This window comes from Gossypium arboreum, chromosome 5 (assembly GCF_025698485.1).
Source record: "Gossypium arboreum isolate Shixiya-1 chromosome 5, ASM2569848v2, whole genome shotgun sequence".
Taxonomy (NCBI): Eukaryota; Viridiplantae; Streptophyta; class Magnoliopsida; order Malvales; family Malvaceae; genus Gossypium; species Gossypium arboreum.
In genome coordinates this window covers 88,568,211-88,588,478 of record NC_069074.1, presented here as the reverse complement: position 1 = coordinate 88,588,478, position 20,268 = coordinate 88,568,211, and the positions used below count along the sequence as shown (strand labels likewise).

Below are 20,268 nucleotides of genomic sequence, written 5' to 3'. Positions count from 1 at the left end.
TGGAGATTTGATGGAGTTACCATTCGGAGAGTTTAATCTCATTTTGGGAATGGACTGGCTTGTTAAGCATAAAGCGACCCTGGATTGTGCTGCTAAACGAATGGTGTTAAGGACCACAAAGGATGAAGAGGTTATGGTGATAGGTGAGCGAAGGGATTATTTGTCCAATATGGTGTCGGCATTAAGAGCCGAGAAGTGGATTCGGAAAGGTTGTGAGGCTTATTTGGCATTTGTAAGTCAGTTGGAAGAGGAGGGTGACGATGGATAAGGTTAGGGCGTAAAAGAGTTCCAAGATGTTTTTCCGGAAGAGCTTCCAGGATTGCCTCCGAACCGAGAAGTGGAATTTGGAATCGACTTATTGCCTCGAATAAAGACTGTGTCTATCGCACCGTATAGAATGGCACCGAAGGAGTTGGTGGAGCTAAAGGCACAAATTCAAGAGTTGTTGGATAGGGGCTTCATTAGGCCAAGCGTGGCTCCATGGGGAGCACCGGTGCTATTCGTGAAAAAGAAGGATGGTACGATGCGGATGTGCATTGGTTATCGCCAGTTGAACAAGCGGACGATTAAGAATAAGTATCCACCGCCAAGGATTGATGATCATTCGACCACTTAGAGGAGCTTCGGTATTTTCTAAGATTGACCTTGATCTGGATACCATCGATTAAGGGTAAAGGAAGTGGATATTCATAAGGCGAGATTCGAGGACTCGATATGGTCATTACGAGTTCTGGTTATGCCGTTGGGTTGACGAACGCACTCGCCGCTTTCATGGATCTAATGAATCGAGTGTTCCAACCTTACTTGGACCGATTTGTGGTAGTGTTCATCGATGATATTCTAGTATACTCGGCGAGGAGAAACATGAGGAGCATCTACGATTGTCTTTGCAAGTCTTGAGAGAGAAGGAATTGTATGCAAAGTTTAGTAAATGTGAATTTTGGTTGTGAGAAGTGGCCTTTCTAGGTCATGTGGTTTCTACTGAAGGAATTAGAGTGGATCCTCGAAAAGTTGAGGCAGTTTTGGGATGGAAGCCACCAAAATCAGTATCGGAAATTCGGAGTTTTCTGGTTTTGGCAGGCTATTACCGAAGGTTCGTAGAAGGATTTTCTCGATTCTTTGCACTATTGACGTAAACCATTAAGGAAAGGGTAGCATTTATGCGGACCGAGAATCAGCAAAAAGCTTTTGACCATTTGAAAAGGTATTGGTGAAGCACCGGTGTTGATTCAACCGAGTCAGGAAGGGCTTCACGTGTGTACTGATGATCGTCACATGTGGGGTTAGGATGTGTCTTGATGCAAGAGGGTAAGGTGGTCGCTTATGCTTGGCGGCAACTTAAGTCTCATGAAGCGAACTACCCTACGCATGACTTAGAGCTAGCGGCGATGATCTTTGCGTTGAAAATCTGGAGACATTACTTATATGGAGAAAAGTGTATCATATACACGGACCATAAGAGCCTAAAGTATCTGTTAACTCGAAGGAGTTAAACCTTAGGCAACGAAGATGGGTAGAGTTGCTTAAGGATTACGATCGTTCGATTGAGTACCACCTGTAAGGCTAACGTGGTGGTGATGCGTTGAGTCGAAGGGTTGTTTCGATTTGAGAGCCTTGTTTGCACGTTTGAGTCTGTTTGATGATGGAAGTCATTAGCGAATTGCAAGTGAGGCCTATTTGGACCTGAGCAGTTAAAGAAAAAGCAGTTGAAAGATAACTCGTTGGTTCTTCGATTTGACAAGTTGAGAAGGGTGAGAATGAGGATTTTGGATGAATCTTGAAGGAGTTTTATGCTTCCGAGGAAGAATTTGTGTTCGAAGGACTCTAACTTGAGACGGTCAATATTGAAGGAAGCTCATGGGGACTTTGTGCCATGCATCTGGAGGAATAAGTTGTATCACGACTTGCGAGAAGCTATCTTGGTGGCACAGGCTTAAGCGAGAAGTAATGAGTTCGTGGGAAATGTCTAACATGCCGACAAGTGAAAGTTGAACATCAATTTCATACGGATTATCGCAACCGGTGAAAATTCCCTTTGTGGAAGTGGGAGAGAGTCACTATGGACTTTGTGAGTGGGCTACCTTTGACACCCACCAAGAAAGATTCGTGTGGGTAGTGGTGGATAGGTTAACAAAATCGCCCATTTCATACCGGTTAAATCTCGATTACTCCCCGCAAAAGTTGGCTAGGTTGTATGTGGCGAGAGATAGTGCGACTACATGGAGTGCCGATGTCGATTATTTCGACCGAGACCCTAGGTTTACATCTCGGTTCTGGAAGAAGTTGCAGGAGGTATTGGGTACACGTTTGGATTTCAGTACTGCCTTTCATCCACAGACAGATGGACAGTCGGAGAGGGTTATTCAAATTTTGGAGGATATGTTAAGGGGTTGTATCATCGATTTTCGTGGGAGTTGGGAGGACTACTTGCCATTGGCGGAGTTTGCATACAATAACACTACCAAGCAAGTATTTAGATGGCTCCATATGAGGGCACTTTATGGGCGGAGAGTCGTTACGCCTACGTGTTGGACAGAGTTGGGTGAACGACAAGTGCTTGGATCGGAGTTGGTGGCAGATACTGAAAGTAATGTTAAGTTGATAAGAGATCGATTAAAGGAGGCATCTGATAGACAGAAGTCGTATGCGGATCTAAAGCGCAAAGAGATAGAGTTCGCAGTTGGGGATATGGTTTTCTTAAAGGTTTCACCTTGGAAGAAGATCTTGAGATTCGGCAAGAAAGGTAAATTGAGTCCGCGGTTTATAGGGCCTTATCGGGTTCTTAGGCGGGTAGGGCCAGTAGCGTATCAGTTAGAGTTACCACCAGAGTTAGACAGAATCCATGACGTCTTTCATGTGTCTATGTTAAGAAGATATCGATCGGATCCCTCACATGTTGTACCAGTGGAGGAGATTGAAGTAAGGACTGATTTGACCTTTGAGGAAGAACCCATACAAATTTTAGATTGAGAGGTTAAAGTTCTAAGAAGGAAGTCGGTTCCGTTGGTAAAAGTACTGTGGCGTAATCATGGAAGGGAAGAAGCTACTTGGGAATCAGAAGAGACTATGCGTCAACAATACCCTCAACTATTTGGATCAGGTAAATTTCGAGGCCGAAATTTCTTTAAGGGGGGTAGAGTTGTAACGCCCCAATTTTCGGGAATTCTGTGAATGATTGGCAAAATTTCATGCTTTAATTTTGTCATTTGTGAGTGAAATTATGAAATAGGACCTATGTGAAAATGTTTGAAAATGCTATAGGCTAAATTGAAGTGACCAAATAAATAGGAGTGCAAAATAGGAGGATTTGCATGACAAGCCTCCCATTTTACATGAAGTGGCCAGCCATCATGTTGAATGTAGACAAAATGTACACTTGATATCCATAATTTATGGTACAAATTGATACAAATTGATAATAGGTTAGGTAAATGTTTCATGATAATGTGTTAGGTAAATGTTTCATGATAATGGGTTAGGTAAATGTTTTATGATAATGTATTAGGTAAATGTTTCATGATAATGGGTTAGGTAAATGTTTCATGATAAGAATTTCATGTCTTTTGTATTAAAGAATTAAATGGATGAAATATGAAGTTTTATTAAAGAAAAAGGGGTGAAAAGAACAAAGTTTTGTCCATCTTTGTTCATCATAGCTGAAAGTTAGAGAAGAGAAAGGAGAGGAGAAAGCTCTTGAGTATTTGGTCATTAGGAGGAGGAGAATTGAAGGTAAGTTCTTGATACCTTGCTTCTATTTTGAAGTTCATGAGTTCTTCTTGATTCTACCTTAACTCTTGAAGTATATTTTGATTTTTAGTTGTGTTGTGAGCATTTAGTCATGAATTAAAATGAAGGAAATGATTGTTGTTTCATGTTCTTTTGATGAAAAATGGAAGATAGGTGAAGTTGAGCCAAACAAATGAGCATGCATGTGCCTTAGATGTTAAAGGAAAAATCAGCTAACATGTTGTGCTTTAAAATGATGAAATGGAGATTATGCTTAAGTAAAAATCATAGATATGTGATGATTGATTGGTGATATACATGTTTAAATAACATGCATGCAAGATAGGTGTATGAAAGAGTGATTTGGTAATAAATCTGCTTGGGACAGCAGCAGTAACATGACTTTGGAAAATTACCATAAATTGTGGGAGAAGAATTAGAAGCTGAATAAATTATGTAATTAAAGCTTATTGAGTCTAGTTTCTAATGAAATAAACAAGAACATATTTTGAATTCTGTACAATGAGAAATTTGATTCGTAATGAAGGGTGGTCAGATTAGTCAAACAGTGAAACATGGGAAACTTTGAGAAAAATCTGGTATTGATTGGCTAAACCAAAAATTCTGAAAATTTTATGGATAGAATATATATGAGTCTATTTTCAGGAAAATTAACGGCACTTGATTTGGAGTTTCGTAGCTCCAGTTATAAATAATTTAGTGACTGTTGCTCAGGAAGACAGCTTGCAGTGAAATTATGATTATGTGGTAAACATTGACAAAAATTTGTTAATGAGTTGCCTATTGTTTTCTTATAAGCTTACTATAATCTGTAGGTGTGGTTGGCGAATATCGTAAGGGGTTAATCGTAGTTTGTATTTGAATAGTTAGATTAACGTGTTAGTAATCCAATTGTAGGCGGTTCGTGTGTGGATCTCGTCAACATATCGTCGCAAAGCAGTGTGTAACTAACACCCTCTTTCTTAGTCGGATCGGCAAAAGTCGAAAAGTCGAAATGCCGAAAACCGGTATTTTGTAGATTTGCGAGTGTGCGAATGTTCGTGAGGTAAATCGATTAATGTTTTTGGTAAGCTGCAAAATTTAGACGTAAAGTGCATGATTTACGTGCCTCGATATTTTTGGGCTTAATGGGCCAAAATTGGAATGATGGGCCAACGGCCCAATTCGTAAGAACCCTCGATGACGTGATTCTATTAGTACGTGAAAGGTAGGAATATGCATGAAAAACCCTAAAATAGATAAATTATTGAAATACCTTTAAAAGTGGAAAATTTACAGTTTTACCCCTAGTAGATAAATTACCGAAATGCCCCTAGGGTTAAATTGACCTAAATGCATGTTTGACTGTTGTTATTTACTGCATGCCATGTTATTATCTGATGCATGGGACTGGGATATTGACGGAGGAAGTACTGAAAGTGGCTTGTCCACGTACTGGAGGCTTTGCCTCAATTTATTGATAAGCGAGCAAACAAGGTGCAAAGCTGTGGAGTGTTAAATTTGGGTGAGTTGAGCTATTCCCACATGGAGTGTATGGCTGGTACGGTGGAGTGTAGTGGTTGGTGGGTTGAGTAGTCTCTCCAAATGGGCTTGCATATGTTTACTGATGTTGCATGTATTTTGAAATGGGCCTATGGGCCATACTGTTATCTGAATAAGGGGCTAAGGCCCAGTTTATTGTAATCTGAAAAGGGCTCTGGCCCAGTACCACTGTTACCTGAATGGGCTTAGGCCCAATGGGCTTGAGCTAACTTGGACTTTGAATGGGTTTTCCTTACACACTGAGTTTCCCCAAACTCATCCCTTTTATTTTCATCCACGCAGGAAATCCCCAACCATAGTGGGCTTGGAGCTGTGAGGGAATTCGGAGTGGCCACCCGTTCTGAAAGTTTGATTTTCTTCTGGTGAACTGGACATCCTTTTAATTACGTTTGTGGTTTTGGGCTTTTAAATGTAATAAGGCCGCTTATTTATTTTTGGTGGTTTTTAATATGTATTAGTAAGATAGGTAATACTTATTTTAACTGTTGAAATTGGATAGCTTTAGGGCGCGTTTTCAAAAACAACAGTTGATTTCAAAATAACACGACAACAAGCAAAGCTTCCGCAATGAAAGTATTTTCCAAAATTAATCACTTTTCCTAAAAATGACTTAATCGAACCGGTTTTCTAGAAATATCCATGACGTTAAGGTGTGGCAATGGCGGTATGCATGTCTAGGATTGGATCCGAAGGAGCTTGGTATAGCGGTCCGATGGACTCACCACCTCTTTTCCGGTTTCCTACCGGTGCATGACTTCCATTCACTTTAACCCTTAATGAATTAATCTTTTGAACATCAAGTACGATTTTACGGACTTAGAATGGGAAATTTTTTTAACGCTTTTGGTGTGGCATGCGGATCCGCCATAACTTCGAGCCGGGTTTGGGGTGCTACAAATACATGCAAGATTAAATGTAATAATAGTATAAGATACGAGAAAACAATAAATATCGTATATATAAAAATGATATTAAGAGTATGTACGTAACGACGTGAGAAATATATATATATACATAATATATTTAATATGAACATATACAATATACATATATAACAATATACATGAAATAGTAAAAAAATACATAACTAATAATATAAAAGATATATACACATACATAAAAATGTATGAATAGTAAAGAAGTATACAATAAAGAACATTAAAAATATATATGTATAATATATAAATATAGAAATATATACATACATTAGAAATAATAATATGAAAAAGAAAACCATTAGTATATTACACAAATACATACATGCATATATATATAAATACAATATTAGAAATATATAATATAATATTAGAAGTATACATATAGTAGTATAAAAATATAACTAGTAATATTAAATATATATATATATATATATAAAATATATATTAAAAGACTTATATATAACATATGTGAAAAATATATAATATTAAAACATTTACATAAAAATACCTATAAAATATTAGAAGCATATATAAATAGTATGTATAAAAATATGTATATAATATAATATTGAAATATTTACATCATACATACATAATAAAATAACTACTAATAATGTTTCACAAGTATATAAATATATACATACACATATATATACTTAATAAAATATACGCTAATACATATAAAATATGGTAGATATAATAAATATGTAAAGATTATAATTAATAATAATAAATAACCGAAAATGAAAACAAATCCAATCGAAAATAGGCAATAGACTAACAAAAAGGACTAAATCGAATTAAAAATAAAGTTTTTTAGGAGAAATCTGAAATGACAAATAAAGGAAAATGACCAATTTCAATGCGCATAAATAGTGGGGGGACCAAAAGTGCAAAATTCCCAGTCATTAAAACGCTGTGCAGCTAAAAGGGATTCATTTATAAAATGGAAGAAATTTCAGGGCCAAATTAAAAATAACGAAAAAAACTCGATTGTAAATGCCCGGAAAGCGGAAGGACTGTACGCATAAATATCCCATTCGAACAAAACACGCGGATCCTCCTGGCGGGTCGGGTCGGATCGGATCGGCCCAGGGCAAAACGACGTCGTTTTGTACCTGGGCCTTTGAGCTAAAACGACACATTTTTTACTTAGTATAAATACCCTAAAACATTAAAAAATTCATTTGCAACCAGATTTAAAAAAAAAAAAAGAGAGGGAAAAGAGAAGAGGGAGAGAAGGAGAGAAAGGGAAATCCGTGAGGTGCCGATCACCGAGGTCAACGACCCCGTCTGGCCCATGGCTGCTGGCCACCCACTCGGTGGCATGAAGTTCAAAAGGTAAATTTTTTAGTTTTTTTTTTTAAAATATATATATCTATTTTATGTTTGTATTAACAGAAAAAAATGAAGAAATATATGTATATATATGAGAAAATCGAAAAAGAAAAATAAAAAGAGTAACCTTTTTGTTTTCTTTTGTTTTTCCTTCAAATACCCACTATTGCTTCTATATTTTTAGATTGTTTAGGCCCCGATCTATGCTGCTTGTGAATATTGATAGTCACTGTTTTGTTTATTTTGATTTAGAAAAAAGCCCTTTTACGTTGTTTTATTCGGCTTTTTATAGCCTATTTTGTTACAACATTTTTAAGCTTCTTTCCATTACTCCTGTTGTGCGCTTTGTCTTGGTATTTGTTTTATTTTGCGGTATGGAAGACCAGACAGCGTGCGTGGAGGCATGTGACGTGCGTGGGGAGTGGTGGTGGTAGTCATAAGGTGGCCCATGGTTGGCCTTGGTGAGAAGCGGCGAACAAGATGGGAGCTAGGGTTTCTTCTGAAATCTTTTAAGCAAATGGGCTGTTAGGGTTTGCTAATGGGTTAGGCTTAGTGGGCTTGGTTGTTTAGATTAGTGGGTATGGGTTAGCGGGCTTCTGACTTGGGTTTAAGATTGCGCCTCTGGGTTTTGGGGTTTGGGTCTGGTTGTAAATGGGTATTGGGTCTAGTTTGTAATGGGTCAGTTTGTTTTAAGTGGGCTCCGGGTTAAGTAATATTAGGCTGGGGTTAAGGGTTTAATATTTGTAATGGGTATTGGATTTTGGGCCTAAAATTGGCCTGTACAATAATTTATTGGGACGACTAGCTAAAAACATGATTTTTACTAAAACAAAGGATTACTAAACTTACGAATGAGATTTTAAGAAAATAAACATTTACTATAACATTCGCTACAAAATTTTGTTTTGTCAAATAAAACAATTAATTAACATTTTCGAAAATGGATATAAACCAGTATGAGTTGTCTGAACCAAAATGATTTAATGTAATCGTTTTGAAAACCCATTCTTTGTGACAACTCCATATTTGCCCATAATGTCTAGACCGGGTTTGGGGTGTTACATTTGGTGCCATTGTTGTCATTGGTAGCATCACCCTTTGTAATGGGCCAATCATTAGCTGGTTTATGAAAAACAAAATTGGGTGTCGTTGTTGTCATTGGTGGCACCAGATTGAAGTATGATTATATAAAACGTTCAGGGACCTGATGAAGCAATTACCCTTTTAGATTGGATGAAAAAAGGGGTGCCGCCATGATTGCTAGCGGCTCCAATTAAATGCTTTTGCATGTTAAGTCTATTCCCTTTTGAAACTAAATTTAAATAGCCTTAAAAATATAAGAATAACAAAAATAAACCCTTTTCATTTTATTTATTTATTTATTTTAAAATAAACTTAAAAACTATATAAATTTTCATTTAAATTACCCAAATATATCCCTAAATTTTTTTCTCAAGTTTTAAATAATAATTTTTATTTGAGGAAAATTCTTAAGAGATATATTTGGATAATTTAAATAATAATTTATATATTTTTTAATTTAATTTTAAAATTTATAAAAATGAAAGGAGTTTACTTTATTATTCTTATATTTTTAAGAGCTATTTAAATTTAATTTTAAAAGGGATAGACTTAACATGCAAATAGACCATAATTTTAAAAGTATTTAATTGGAAGCAGCCAACAATCATGGCGGCACCCTTTTTCATCCAATCTAGAAAGGGTAATTGCTTCATCATGTCCTTGAATATTTTATATAATCACGCTTCAGTCCGGTGCCGCTAATGTCAACGACGGCACTCAAAATTTTTTTTTCTAAAACCAACCAATAATTGACCCATTATGGCAACAACAACACTGAAATCACTGTTCAAAACCGATCATTTTCATATATAATTTTACAAATAAATTGTTTTTATAAATAATTAATTTATTTAAATTATTTCTAAAAAACCAATTTTTAAACTTTCAAATTATATATACCCAATATAATATTCTCTTGCACCATAAATTGTTGACTAGCTTTGTTTTATATACTTATTTGATTGTTGAGACAGTTAAGCTGATTTTTATAGTCGCCATTTCCTCGTTTTCAACATGTCAATTTTAAGGATAAAAATTGAATATTTACTTTTATATAGTGTGCCAAATTAATACTTAATTATTCAGTATTAGGTAAGTTTATTATTAATTAATAAAACATTATTTTTAATAAATTATTTTTCATTTTTAAATATGAAAAATTTTAAATCTACTTTGGATATCAATGCCATTTTAATAAAATATTTTTAGATACAATGCCTAGAATTACTTATAGTCCATCTCCAATTCATAAATAGAAAGATAATACGCCTCAACGCATTTAAACCCACGTTCTCCTGCATTGATAACGATGTTCATACTAATTGAACTAATACTCAATCTGCATTTCAATAAAATATTTAGATAAGAAAGAAGATACTAATTTTATTGATAACTTTCAATTATAAATAGATACCTTTGATTAAATTTGCTTATTTTCCCTTGGATCTTGTGTCTTAATTCCAATGAAAAATATATTTTTTAAATTGAAAAATATGTTAAATAAATTGTGAAAAATATCATTATTCCAAGAGTCAAGCGTCCATGTTTGAATGGTTATTTTTAGGTTAAAGTATTATATGAGTTTTTGTGCCTTTCTAAAATTTAAAACTATATTTTTGTAATTTTATTTTTAGGAATTTTTTATATTTTAAAATTTAAATTCAATTGTTAATATCATTATTTCTTTGATTTAATTTGTTAGTATGACATTTTAAAATAAAAAAATTTACTTGACATGTAATTAAAAATTATGTTGTAATGAATTTAAATTTAACCATTAAAATTTTAATAGTATTAATAATTGAAATTAAATTCTAAATTTTAAAAATAAAAATACAAAAATTAAATTCTAAAATTTTAAAAACATATCTACTTAGCATATTTCAACCTAAGTTTTATTAGATAATTTTCGTTGTTTTTTTTTCTCCAAAGAATTTGGTAGCTATATAGTGGGAATGTCGTCACTGAATTTGACTAATTTGTATTTTTTGATGATTCAAATGACTTTTCAACACTCTCTAAGTGTATCAAATATATCATATGATCGTATATATCAAATTTCAAGTCAAGAAGTTTACTGTCTTTTATGGATGGCTAAAATATACTCAATTTGGCTTTTCTTCTCCTCGAAACTTTCAATTGTAATCAATATAATATATACTAAAATAATTAAAAAAATCTGAGTAGCTAATTTTCTTAATATACTTTTGACATAATAGAGTTATCAATTTTGATCAGAGTTTAAAATTTGATTTGAAGAATTTAAATATAAATTTGATTTGAAGAATTTAATTATAAATTTTATTTAATTCGATTTGATAATAAAAATTTAAATTTAGATTGATACATTTTGAATTTAAAATGATCTTAATCTAAAAATAGTCTAAATCTAGATCACTTTGAAATTTCTAAAATTCGAACTAATTTATCCTAATGACCTGACCGCTTAATTAATAGATCTAAGTATTAAGGGGTGTTTGATTAATTACTCTTAGGTTAGGAAAAATATCGATATTATGAAATTGTTATTGTGAACTTGTGTTTCTATATATTTAAGCATTTGCACTGATTTTGCTTGTGATGGGGCTTATAGTAAGCTTCATAGCTCATTCTCTTTTGATTTCTATCTTTCAGATAACTCATTAGATTAGGACGTGGATACGACATCTGGAGGATCTCGACTTGATCTTATTTATTATAACATTTTAAAGTTATTATTTGATATTTTAATAATATTCAAAAACTATATTATTTTATTTTGAATTGTACATGAGACTTAGGTTTTGGTTTTAATAGCATGCATGTCTTTTAAATTGTTTCTTTTAATACGATAAAATATAGATTATAATCAAATATGCATGAAATATAGATTTTATTAAAATAATGTAAAAATTAGTTTTCCGCTACTAAGTTTATAAATAAATTTTAGAAGAATAAATAAATTAGCTAATGTTTCAAAAATAGCCACCATTATAGGAAAAAAAGTTGAAATTAATTGGGTTTTGTTAACTCGTGTGGTTTTTGAAAATATGCTAAGTTTTCTATTAACATTAACAAATATTTTAAATTAACTGTTTTAGAAACCCCTAACACTACTAGACCATTTTAGTGGCTGATGTAATATCTCGAATTCGAGTTTGATGTCTAGGCCAGGCTGAAGAGGTTACAAAATATGTCGATTGAGTCTTTAAAATATCAACATTGTATCAAATAGGTTTTCCATTAGCATAGTAGTTAATGTAAGTATTAAATGTCAATTAGGATGTGGAATATATTTAAACACGTGGATTAAACTATAAACTTATGTATATCTACCACATGAAAATTTTGGATTTGACATATTAAAAAATAGTGTCAATAAAATTTTAAATATACAGAGATATATATATTCTACTTTCAAATTTGAATTAACATCTAACGCCTAATATAATTATTTAACTAATAAAAGGACTTGATTGATATGCTACTAATACTTTAAAGACTGAATTAAGACATTTTAAAAATTGAAAATGAATTATAAATATGTATACTTTGAGAACATTATGCCATAAGGTGTCATTCGTAAAGTATAGTAGTAAACAAGTTACGTTGCTTAGTCCTTGTTCAAACTTGACATGCTCTATTATAAAAATCAATGAAAAAGGAAGTGCATGCACCGAGTTAACTTCATTCAATTTTAAATTCTTTTATACATTTGTTTAAGACTTAAGATACTTAAATATTATTTATAATTTCAAAAGGTTTCTTGCATTTAATATATTATTAATAATTTTTATTGACTTAACAAAAAATATATTATTATTAATTTTAAAATAGTTTATTTATTATATTTATATATGAAAAAGTATGATACTTAGAATTTTAAGAATACAACCTTTCTGTTGTAAATTTCATTTACCTTAAAATAATATTTTTATCTAAGTTTCTAAATTCATCCATTTAAAAACAATTCTAAAATCCTAAAGAGAGAGGGTCAAATAAATGACAAATTTATTTATTTTAAAATGCTAATGAGTAAACAAATACATTTGATTGCTAAGGATTAAAAGTAACATGACAAACATTTTTTTAAAGTAAATTTTACATCAAAATAAGTCAGTATTTTACACACTAGAGAGTCGTATTATTCTTACTTTCCACTGATATTTCCTAAGAAATTAATATAAGATTACGGGTGGATTGAGGTCATAAATTCTGTGAAGAGTATGTCAAAAGCAGAGAAAAGAATAAATATCATTCATGCCCTCAAACATTTTGATCGAACTGCAGAAGTTTAAAATCAATTGAGGATATTTTTAACAGACATCAACTTTGAATAAAAAGAATCAAACTAAAGACAAATCCACATTGCTTTTAATCTATTTGTAATTCTCATGCACTTTGTTTTCTTGAATTTAAGTTCTCCTTTTTTGACTTAAAATATCACCACTATTTTTCTTACCTATAAATACATGCAACAATTGCACTCTTATCCTCACACAAATTCTGTGCCAAATTTCAAGAGCAAACCAAAAAAGGCTGCAAATTAAGCTTTTGATCAATCGCAATGGCTTCACAAGTTTCTCAGATGCCTTCTCCATCACCCCTTTCTTCCAATAAGGATGAAATGCGTCCCAAAGCCGATTTTCAGCCTAGCATTTGGGGAGATTTCTTCCTCAATTGTCCCGACAAGGTATACATATATCACCATATTGATATAATCTTAACATATTATTTGTTTAATTATTTAGTGATTCAATATGAAGAAAATTTTCATTATTTTGAGCAGAATATTGATGCTGGAACTGAAAAACGCCACCAACAATTGAAAGAAGAAGTGAGGAAGATAATTGTGGCACCAATGGCTAATTCAACCCAAAAGTTAGCCTTCATTGATTCAGTCCAAAGACTGGGTGTGAGTTACCATTTCACCAAGGAGATCGAAGATGAACTAGAGAATATCTACCATAACAACAATGATGCCGAGAACGACCTCTACACTATATCTCTTCGATTCCGACTACTCCGAGAGCATGGATACAATGTTTCATGCGGTAATTATTGGAACAACAGCACAGTGTTTTTAAGTTTCTTGAGAATATAATAGCATGGAATGTTTGATAACGATATTTCATTTTGGGTAATTTCATCTCAGACGTATTCAACAAGTTTAAAGACGAGCAAGGGAATTTCAAGTCATCCGTGACAAGCGATGTTCGAGGATTGTTGGAACTTTACCAAGCTTCCTATTTGAGGGTTCATGGTGAAGATATATTGGATGAAGCAATTTCTTTCACCACCAACCATTTAAGCCTTGCAGTAGCATCTTTGGACCATCCTTTATCCGAAGAGGTTTCCCATGCTTTGAAACAATCAATTCGAAGAGGCTTGCCAAGGGTTGAGGCAAGGCATTATCTTTCAGTATACCAAGATATTGAGTCCCATAATAAGGCTTTGTTGGAGTTTGCTAAGATCGACTTCAACATGTTACAATTTTTGCATAGGAAAGAGCTAAGTGAGATTTGTAGGTATATTTTTGAATCTCTTTCACTCATTTTTTTTCTCTTTCATCTTATTTATTTATTTATTTTTTAATGGAAGGAGGGTTGAATTTATAGGTGGCATCATTCTCAGTATAGGAGACGAGTTGCAAATGTTTAATCTTATTAAATAGCAGAAGTTAAAAGTGACGGAATGAAACTTGGATTCATCTTTTTTACCTATATCATTTTACTTATATATATTTTAAAATTCGAGGTTGCCAATTGACTTAAATCTAGTATATCATGAATGCGAAATTAATTAAAACTTTGATGATTCATTGTGCTAATGGGGTTTTTTATGATACAATTCTTTTAGGTGGTGGAAGGATTTAGACTTTCAAAGAAAGTTGCCATATGCAAGAGATAGAGTGGTTGAAGGCTATTTTTGGATCTCGGGAGTGTACTTTGAGCCCCAATATTCACTTGGTAGAAAGATGTTGACAAAAGTGATAGCAATGGCATCTATTGTAGATGATACATATGACTCATATGCAACATATGAAGAGCTCATTCCCTATACAAATGCAATTGAGAGGTTAGATTTCTTTAGTTGAAGTTAACATTCAAGTATATATTACGAGGAATAATCAAATATAACGTTGAGGGTGGATTCAGGTGGGATATCAAATGCATAGATGAACTTCCAGAATACATGAAACCAAGCTACAAGGCACTGTTAGATGTTTATGAAGAAATGAAACAACTGGTGGCTGAGCATGGGAGACAATATCGTGTCGAATATGCGAAAAATGCGGTATGTACATCATCAAACATATATTTTGTACAAAAAGATAAGATATTAGTTAAATTGTAGATTTGAATAAACAACTAACTTGAATAACAATATATAATCATTTAAATATTATTTTTGAATTTGAATTGATATTCGTAATAATTATTGGGATTTTGTTGCCTCAGATGATACGACTTGCTCAGTCTTACCTTGTGGAAGCCAGATGGACTCTTCAAAACTACAAACCATCATTCGAGGAGTTTAAGGCAAATGCATTGCCAACTTGTGGTTATGCCATGCTTGCTATTACATCTTTCGTCGGCATGGGAGATATCGTAACACCAGAGACCTTTAAATGGGCAGCCAATGATCCTAAGATCATTCAAGCTTCCACAATTATTTGTAGGTTTATGGATGATGTTGCTGAACACAAGGTATAATAATATATTTATATAATTACAAGAAACCGAACTCTTAACTAAATAATTGAGTGTCTTTGTAATGAAATCAAACGATGGTTTTTTATCATGATCTGAAACAATTAAAGTTTAATGTTTATATATTTATAATATTTAGTCTAAAATAGAAGAATAAGAAGAAAAAAAACTAGCTTCATTTTAACGTTACTAGAGAGGAAGTATCGTCAAAAAAGGTATATAGTGATTGAATAATTTTGATTTTATTATGGTTGCAGTTCAAGCATAGGAGAGAAGACGATTGCTCAGCAATCGAGTGTTACATGGAAGAATATGGTGTAACAGCACAAGAGGCATATGATGTATTCAACAAGCATGTTGAGAGTGCTTGGAAGGATGTAAATCAAGAGTTTTTGAAACCAACAGAAATGCCAACAGAGGTTTTGAATCGTAGCCTAAACCTTGCAAGGGTGATGGATGTGCTTTACAGGGAAGGCGATGGCTATACATATGTTGGAAAAGCGGCTAAGGGTGGAATCACTTCATTGCTCATTGAACCAATTGCACTTTGAAATTATGTTAATTTTTCCTCTCCAAGCTTGTTATTAAGTTCTAATTAATAATGTTTTATAATATTCATATATTATAAAAGAAAGTCCAAATCGATTGTCTTTGTACTTATTGCCTTATATTAATTCAATAAAGTTCTGTCCAAACTTTTCATTGTGAAAAATCTTCTATTTTATATATTATTTGATTTTATATATATATATATATATATATATATATATTGGTATAAAAGAATATGTAATATAAAAATAAGATGAGTTATACCTGAATTAAGATTAAAAAGAATCTATTAAACATTACCACCTAAAGTTTATTCAGATAAGTTTTGAATTCTTTATTTATTTAATTCGGTATATCATTAAGTTTGAAAAATAAAATATTTGAGAAATTATTTTATAAATCATTCCTATTACATCATTTATGGTTTATTTTAATTATTTAATGACATTTCAATAACTTTTTCATATCATTGACAAAATTTTGGTAATTTTTTAACCTTGAACCATGACCCTAAATCCCAAATCCTAAACATTAAATCCAAAATTCTAAACCCCGAACCTTGAATAGTGACCTCAAACCCTAAACCCCAAACCTTGAATATTGACCTCAAACCCTAAACCTTAAATATCAAATTATAAACCCAAACTCGAACATTAAATCCTAAACCTGAATCTCGAACCCTGAACATCAAATTCTAAATTCTAAACCTTGAACAATTTTTAGTTTAGGGTTCAGTGTTTGGAATCTGAATTCGAGATAAAATAACTACCAGAATTCTAAGTCAATGACATGAAAAAAATTACTAAAATACTATTAAATAACTGGAAATAGACCATAAATAATATAATTGAAATGATCCGTTAAAGAATTTCCCTAAAATATCCTTTATTAGTTTCCACTTAAAAGTCAACAAATTTATAACCAATCCCAAAAAATCAGGAGTGAATTTCAAATTTGTTACACAATATGTTGCATCACATGTAATAAATTTTGTAAAAAGATAAATGTATTTTTAACGAAACTATCAAATTTAACCATTAGTAGATGATAAAAGTTTTGGAATCAAATAAACTATATTATAATTTATGTTATACAATGTAGTAAAATATATAAAAATATTGTCATGCTGTAATATATTTTGTAATGACTCTTTTCACCAACCAAAATAAATTATTAAATTTGAAATAACGTAAATGTTAAGTTTCTAGTATATAATATTATATATGTACGTATGTATGAGTCAAGTACTGACGGCTACCAAAACAAAATGTTTTAAATCAAAGAAAAAAAATAATGAGTAAACTATATTATTAGTAATTAAATTATGAGTAGATTTTTATTTTTTCACTTAATTAAAAATTTATAAATTAATTATAAATGTTTTCTAGATTTGATACTTTTAGTTAGTATAATTATAATTTTAGTCCTCGATTTTTATACTTTATGTCAATTTGACCTTGATGATGTAGTCGTAAACCAACTAAAAATTTGACTAGGGCAAGTGTACCTATGAATTAATAGTATAGTTACGGTGAGCAAAGATATCGTTTACATGTTGACTAAAACTACTGTAAATTAATATTTTTCTATTATTTAACTAATAAATTCTAATAATTGATTAAAAAATAAATTTAACTAAACAAGTTGCTAACGAACATGACAAAGAACAATTAAGGAAAATAAACGGTTAACAACCAAGAAGCGAAACAATACTCAGGAAAGAATTCACCTAGATTCCATCTGTCATTATCGATCTAAATTACGCAGTTTCTTCACTTAGTATATTGATCTGTAGAAATCCCTAAATTATGCTAATATCTCTCTTCAAGACTAAGAGCAACTGACTCTAGGTTGATTAATTGAAATTTGTTTCTAATTAAAACCTGTATTATCGCTTTAACTCGATCAATGGATCCTCCTATTAGATTTGACTCTAATCTAATAGATTTATGTTGTCCTATTTCTAGGATTGCAGGCAACATCACTCAATTATATCAGATCTACTCTTAAATAGGGTCTATTCCTCCTCTGATTTAAGCTCATCAAACATGGATTGATCATCTAGAAATATCAAACCAAGAATTAAGCACACATAATTGAGAACAAGATCCAAAAATTTATTGTGTAAAAATAGAAATCAAATAACACAATCTATCCTAGGGTTCATCTCCTAGGTATTTGGAAAATCAGTTCATGATAACAAATAAAAACATCCCAAATACAGTATAACCACAAGAAATAAAGAACTCTTAATAAACTTCAAAGAAATCAAAAGGAGATATTCAATCTAATTTTCCTTCCTATTTTACTAAACATTTACCTCTAAAATGAATTTGGACAAATAATTTTCAGATTCATTTGAACCAGATACATTTTGACATAAACTTGAATATCATAAAGTTATAAAAATAAAAATTATTAAGATTGTAAAATTATTTAAAAATATAAATAATTAAATAATTACTAAAAAATCTAAAATTATATTTTTTATTAAAAAACACAGAATTTATAGGCTCAAAATGAACCTGGACAAATTATTATTCATATTAATTTGAACTGGATAATTTTTTCTCTGGGGTCATTTTGGATGTAAATTTGAATGTTGTAAAATTGTTTAAAAATAATTAAAATAATAAATAATTATGAATAATTATTAAAAATGTAATATATATTACTTTTTATTTTTAAATGATATGTTATAATATAATTTGGTGAAAATAATACTAAGAAAAAGATGGAAGCATGATATTACATTAATAAATGACAAAATATTCTAAATATTTAATTATCTTCATATGTATGTTCTTGTTAATGTACAAAACATTACACAAGTATCAATTTTTTATAATATTTTATATTGTTAATAAATATTTATATTTTTTATCATTTAAAAAATATAATTTTCTAAATATTTGTTTCAAAATATTTAAATTTACATTTGGAATGAACTTGGACACAATTTTGTCTAGATTCACTTTTAACGTGTAAAATAATAATTTCTTTATAATTTCTAGGATTTTATATTTTTAAAACTTAGATTATTTTTATAATTATCTTTAATTATTTATATTTTATCATTTTAATAATCTTTATAATTTTTAATAATTTTTACTATATTTCAAATTTATGCCCGAATGAACATGGACAAATTTTGTCCAGTTTAAATTTATCTGGACAACTATTTATTTAGGTTTATTCTGGATGTATTGAGAATTTTAATAATTAAAATTAATATTAAAATTTCGATAAATTCAAATAATAAAAATTAAAATATTTATTTAATAATTGTTAGAATTAAATGACCGAATCCTTATGTAAATAAAATACAGTGGTAAAATAAAATAAAATAAAAGTAAAATCCATATAGAACTACACTTCTTTTATTTTATTTTAGAATAAGGTTTTTAAACTTTTTTAAACTCCATCTATTTTATATTGATTAGAATAAGGTGTTTCAGTCTTACTAGAATATGGCTTTACAAGCCTATAAATAGACATAGTCTATTCCTCTTGTAATATTCGAATTGACATAGTGAATTTTATTCTCCTTTGCCCGTGGTTTTTTCTCAAAAGGGTTTCCACGTAAAAATTTGTGTGTTCTTTATTTTATTTTATTTTATTTTCACATATTGGTATCCGAGCTTCCGGGTTGTTCATCTCGATCATGGTAATGGCGTCTTTGAAATATGAAATTCCGCTGTTGGATCGCAATACTAGATTTGCGTTGTGGTTGATTAAGATGCAAGTAGTTCTTGCGCAGATGGATCTAGAGGATGCATTGCTAGGGATAGATAAGATGCCTTCGACATTAACAGATGAAGAGAAGAAGCGTAAGGATCGAAAGGCGTTAACACAATTACATCTGCATTTGTCCAACGAAATTTTGCAGGATGTGATGAAAGAGAAGACTGCCACTGCATTATGGAAGAGGCTAGAACAAATATGCATGTCGAAAACTCTAACAAGCAAGCTGCATATGAAGTAGCGTCTTTATGCTCATCGTTAAGAGGAAGGTGCATCTATACACGAACACTTAACAGTGTTTAAAGAAATTCTCTCAAACTTGGAGGCCATGGAAGTTCAATATGATAAGGAAGATCTAGGGTTGATTCTACTTTGTTCGTTGCCCCCATCTTATTCAACCTTTAGAGACACGATTTTATATAGCCGCGAGTCTCTCATAGTTGATGAGGTTTATGATTCTTTGACCTCGTATGATAAGATGAAGCATCTTATGGTTAAACACGACTCTCAGGGAGAGGGTCTCATTGTTCATAGGAGACAAGATCGGAATGCTGATGATGATCGTGGAAGGACACAGGAACAAAATCCTCGCGGTAAATCTAAAGGTAGATCAAAGTCTTCAAACAGAGGTAAAA

The 20,268-nt window shown here is 31.5% G+C and overlaps 1 protein-coding gene and 1 long non-coding RNA gene across 2 annotated transcripts; both read left to right on the top strand.

Moving 5' to 3' along the window:
• The first annotated feature begins 3,124 nt into the window (after positions 1–3,124).
• LOC128292792 (uncharacterized) lies at positions 3,125–5,813 on the top strand. The gene is made up of 3 exons (XR_008282712.1): positions 3,125–3,729; positions 4,645–4,792; positions 5,572–5,813. It is a non-coding gene; the product is annotated as an uncharacterized LOC128292792 (long non-coding RNA).
• A 7,278-nt stretch (positions 5,814–13,091) lies between these two features.
• Positions 13,092–16,052, top strand: LOC108450058 ((+)-delta-cadinene synthase isozyme C2). The gene is made up of 7 exons (XM_017747494.2): positions 13,092–13,320; positions 13,417–13,681; positions 13,783–14,155; positions 14,487–14,705; positions 14,786–14,924; positions 15,089–15,337; positions 15,598–16,052. The coding sequence occupies exons 1-7, from the start codon at positions 13,195–13,197 to the stop codon at positions 15,889–15,891; spliced, it is 1,665 nt and encodes a 554-aa protein (XP_017602983.1). The 5' UTR covers positions 13,092–13,194; the 3' UTR covers positions 15,892–16,052.
• Positions 16,053–20,268: the final 4,216 nt, after the last annotated feature.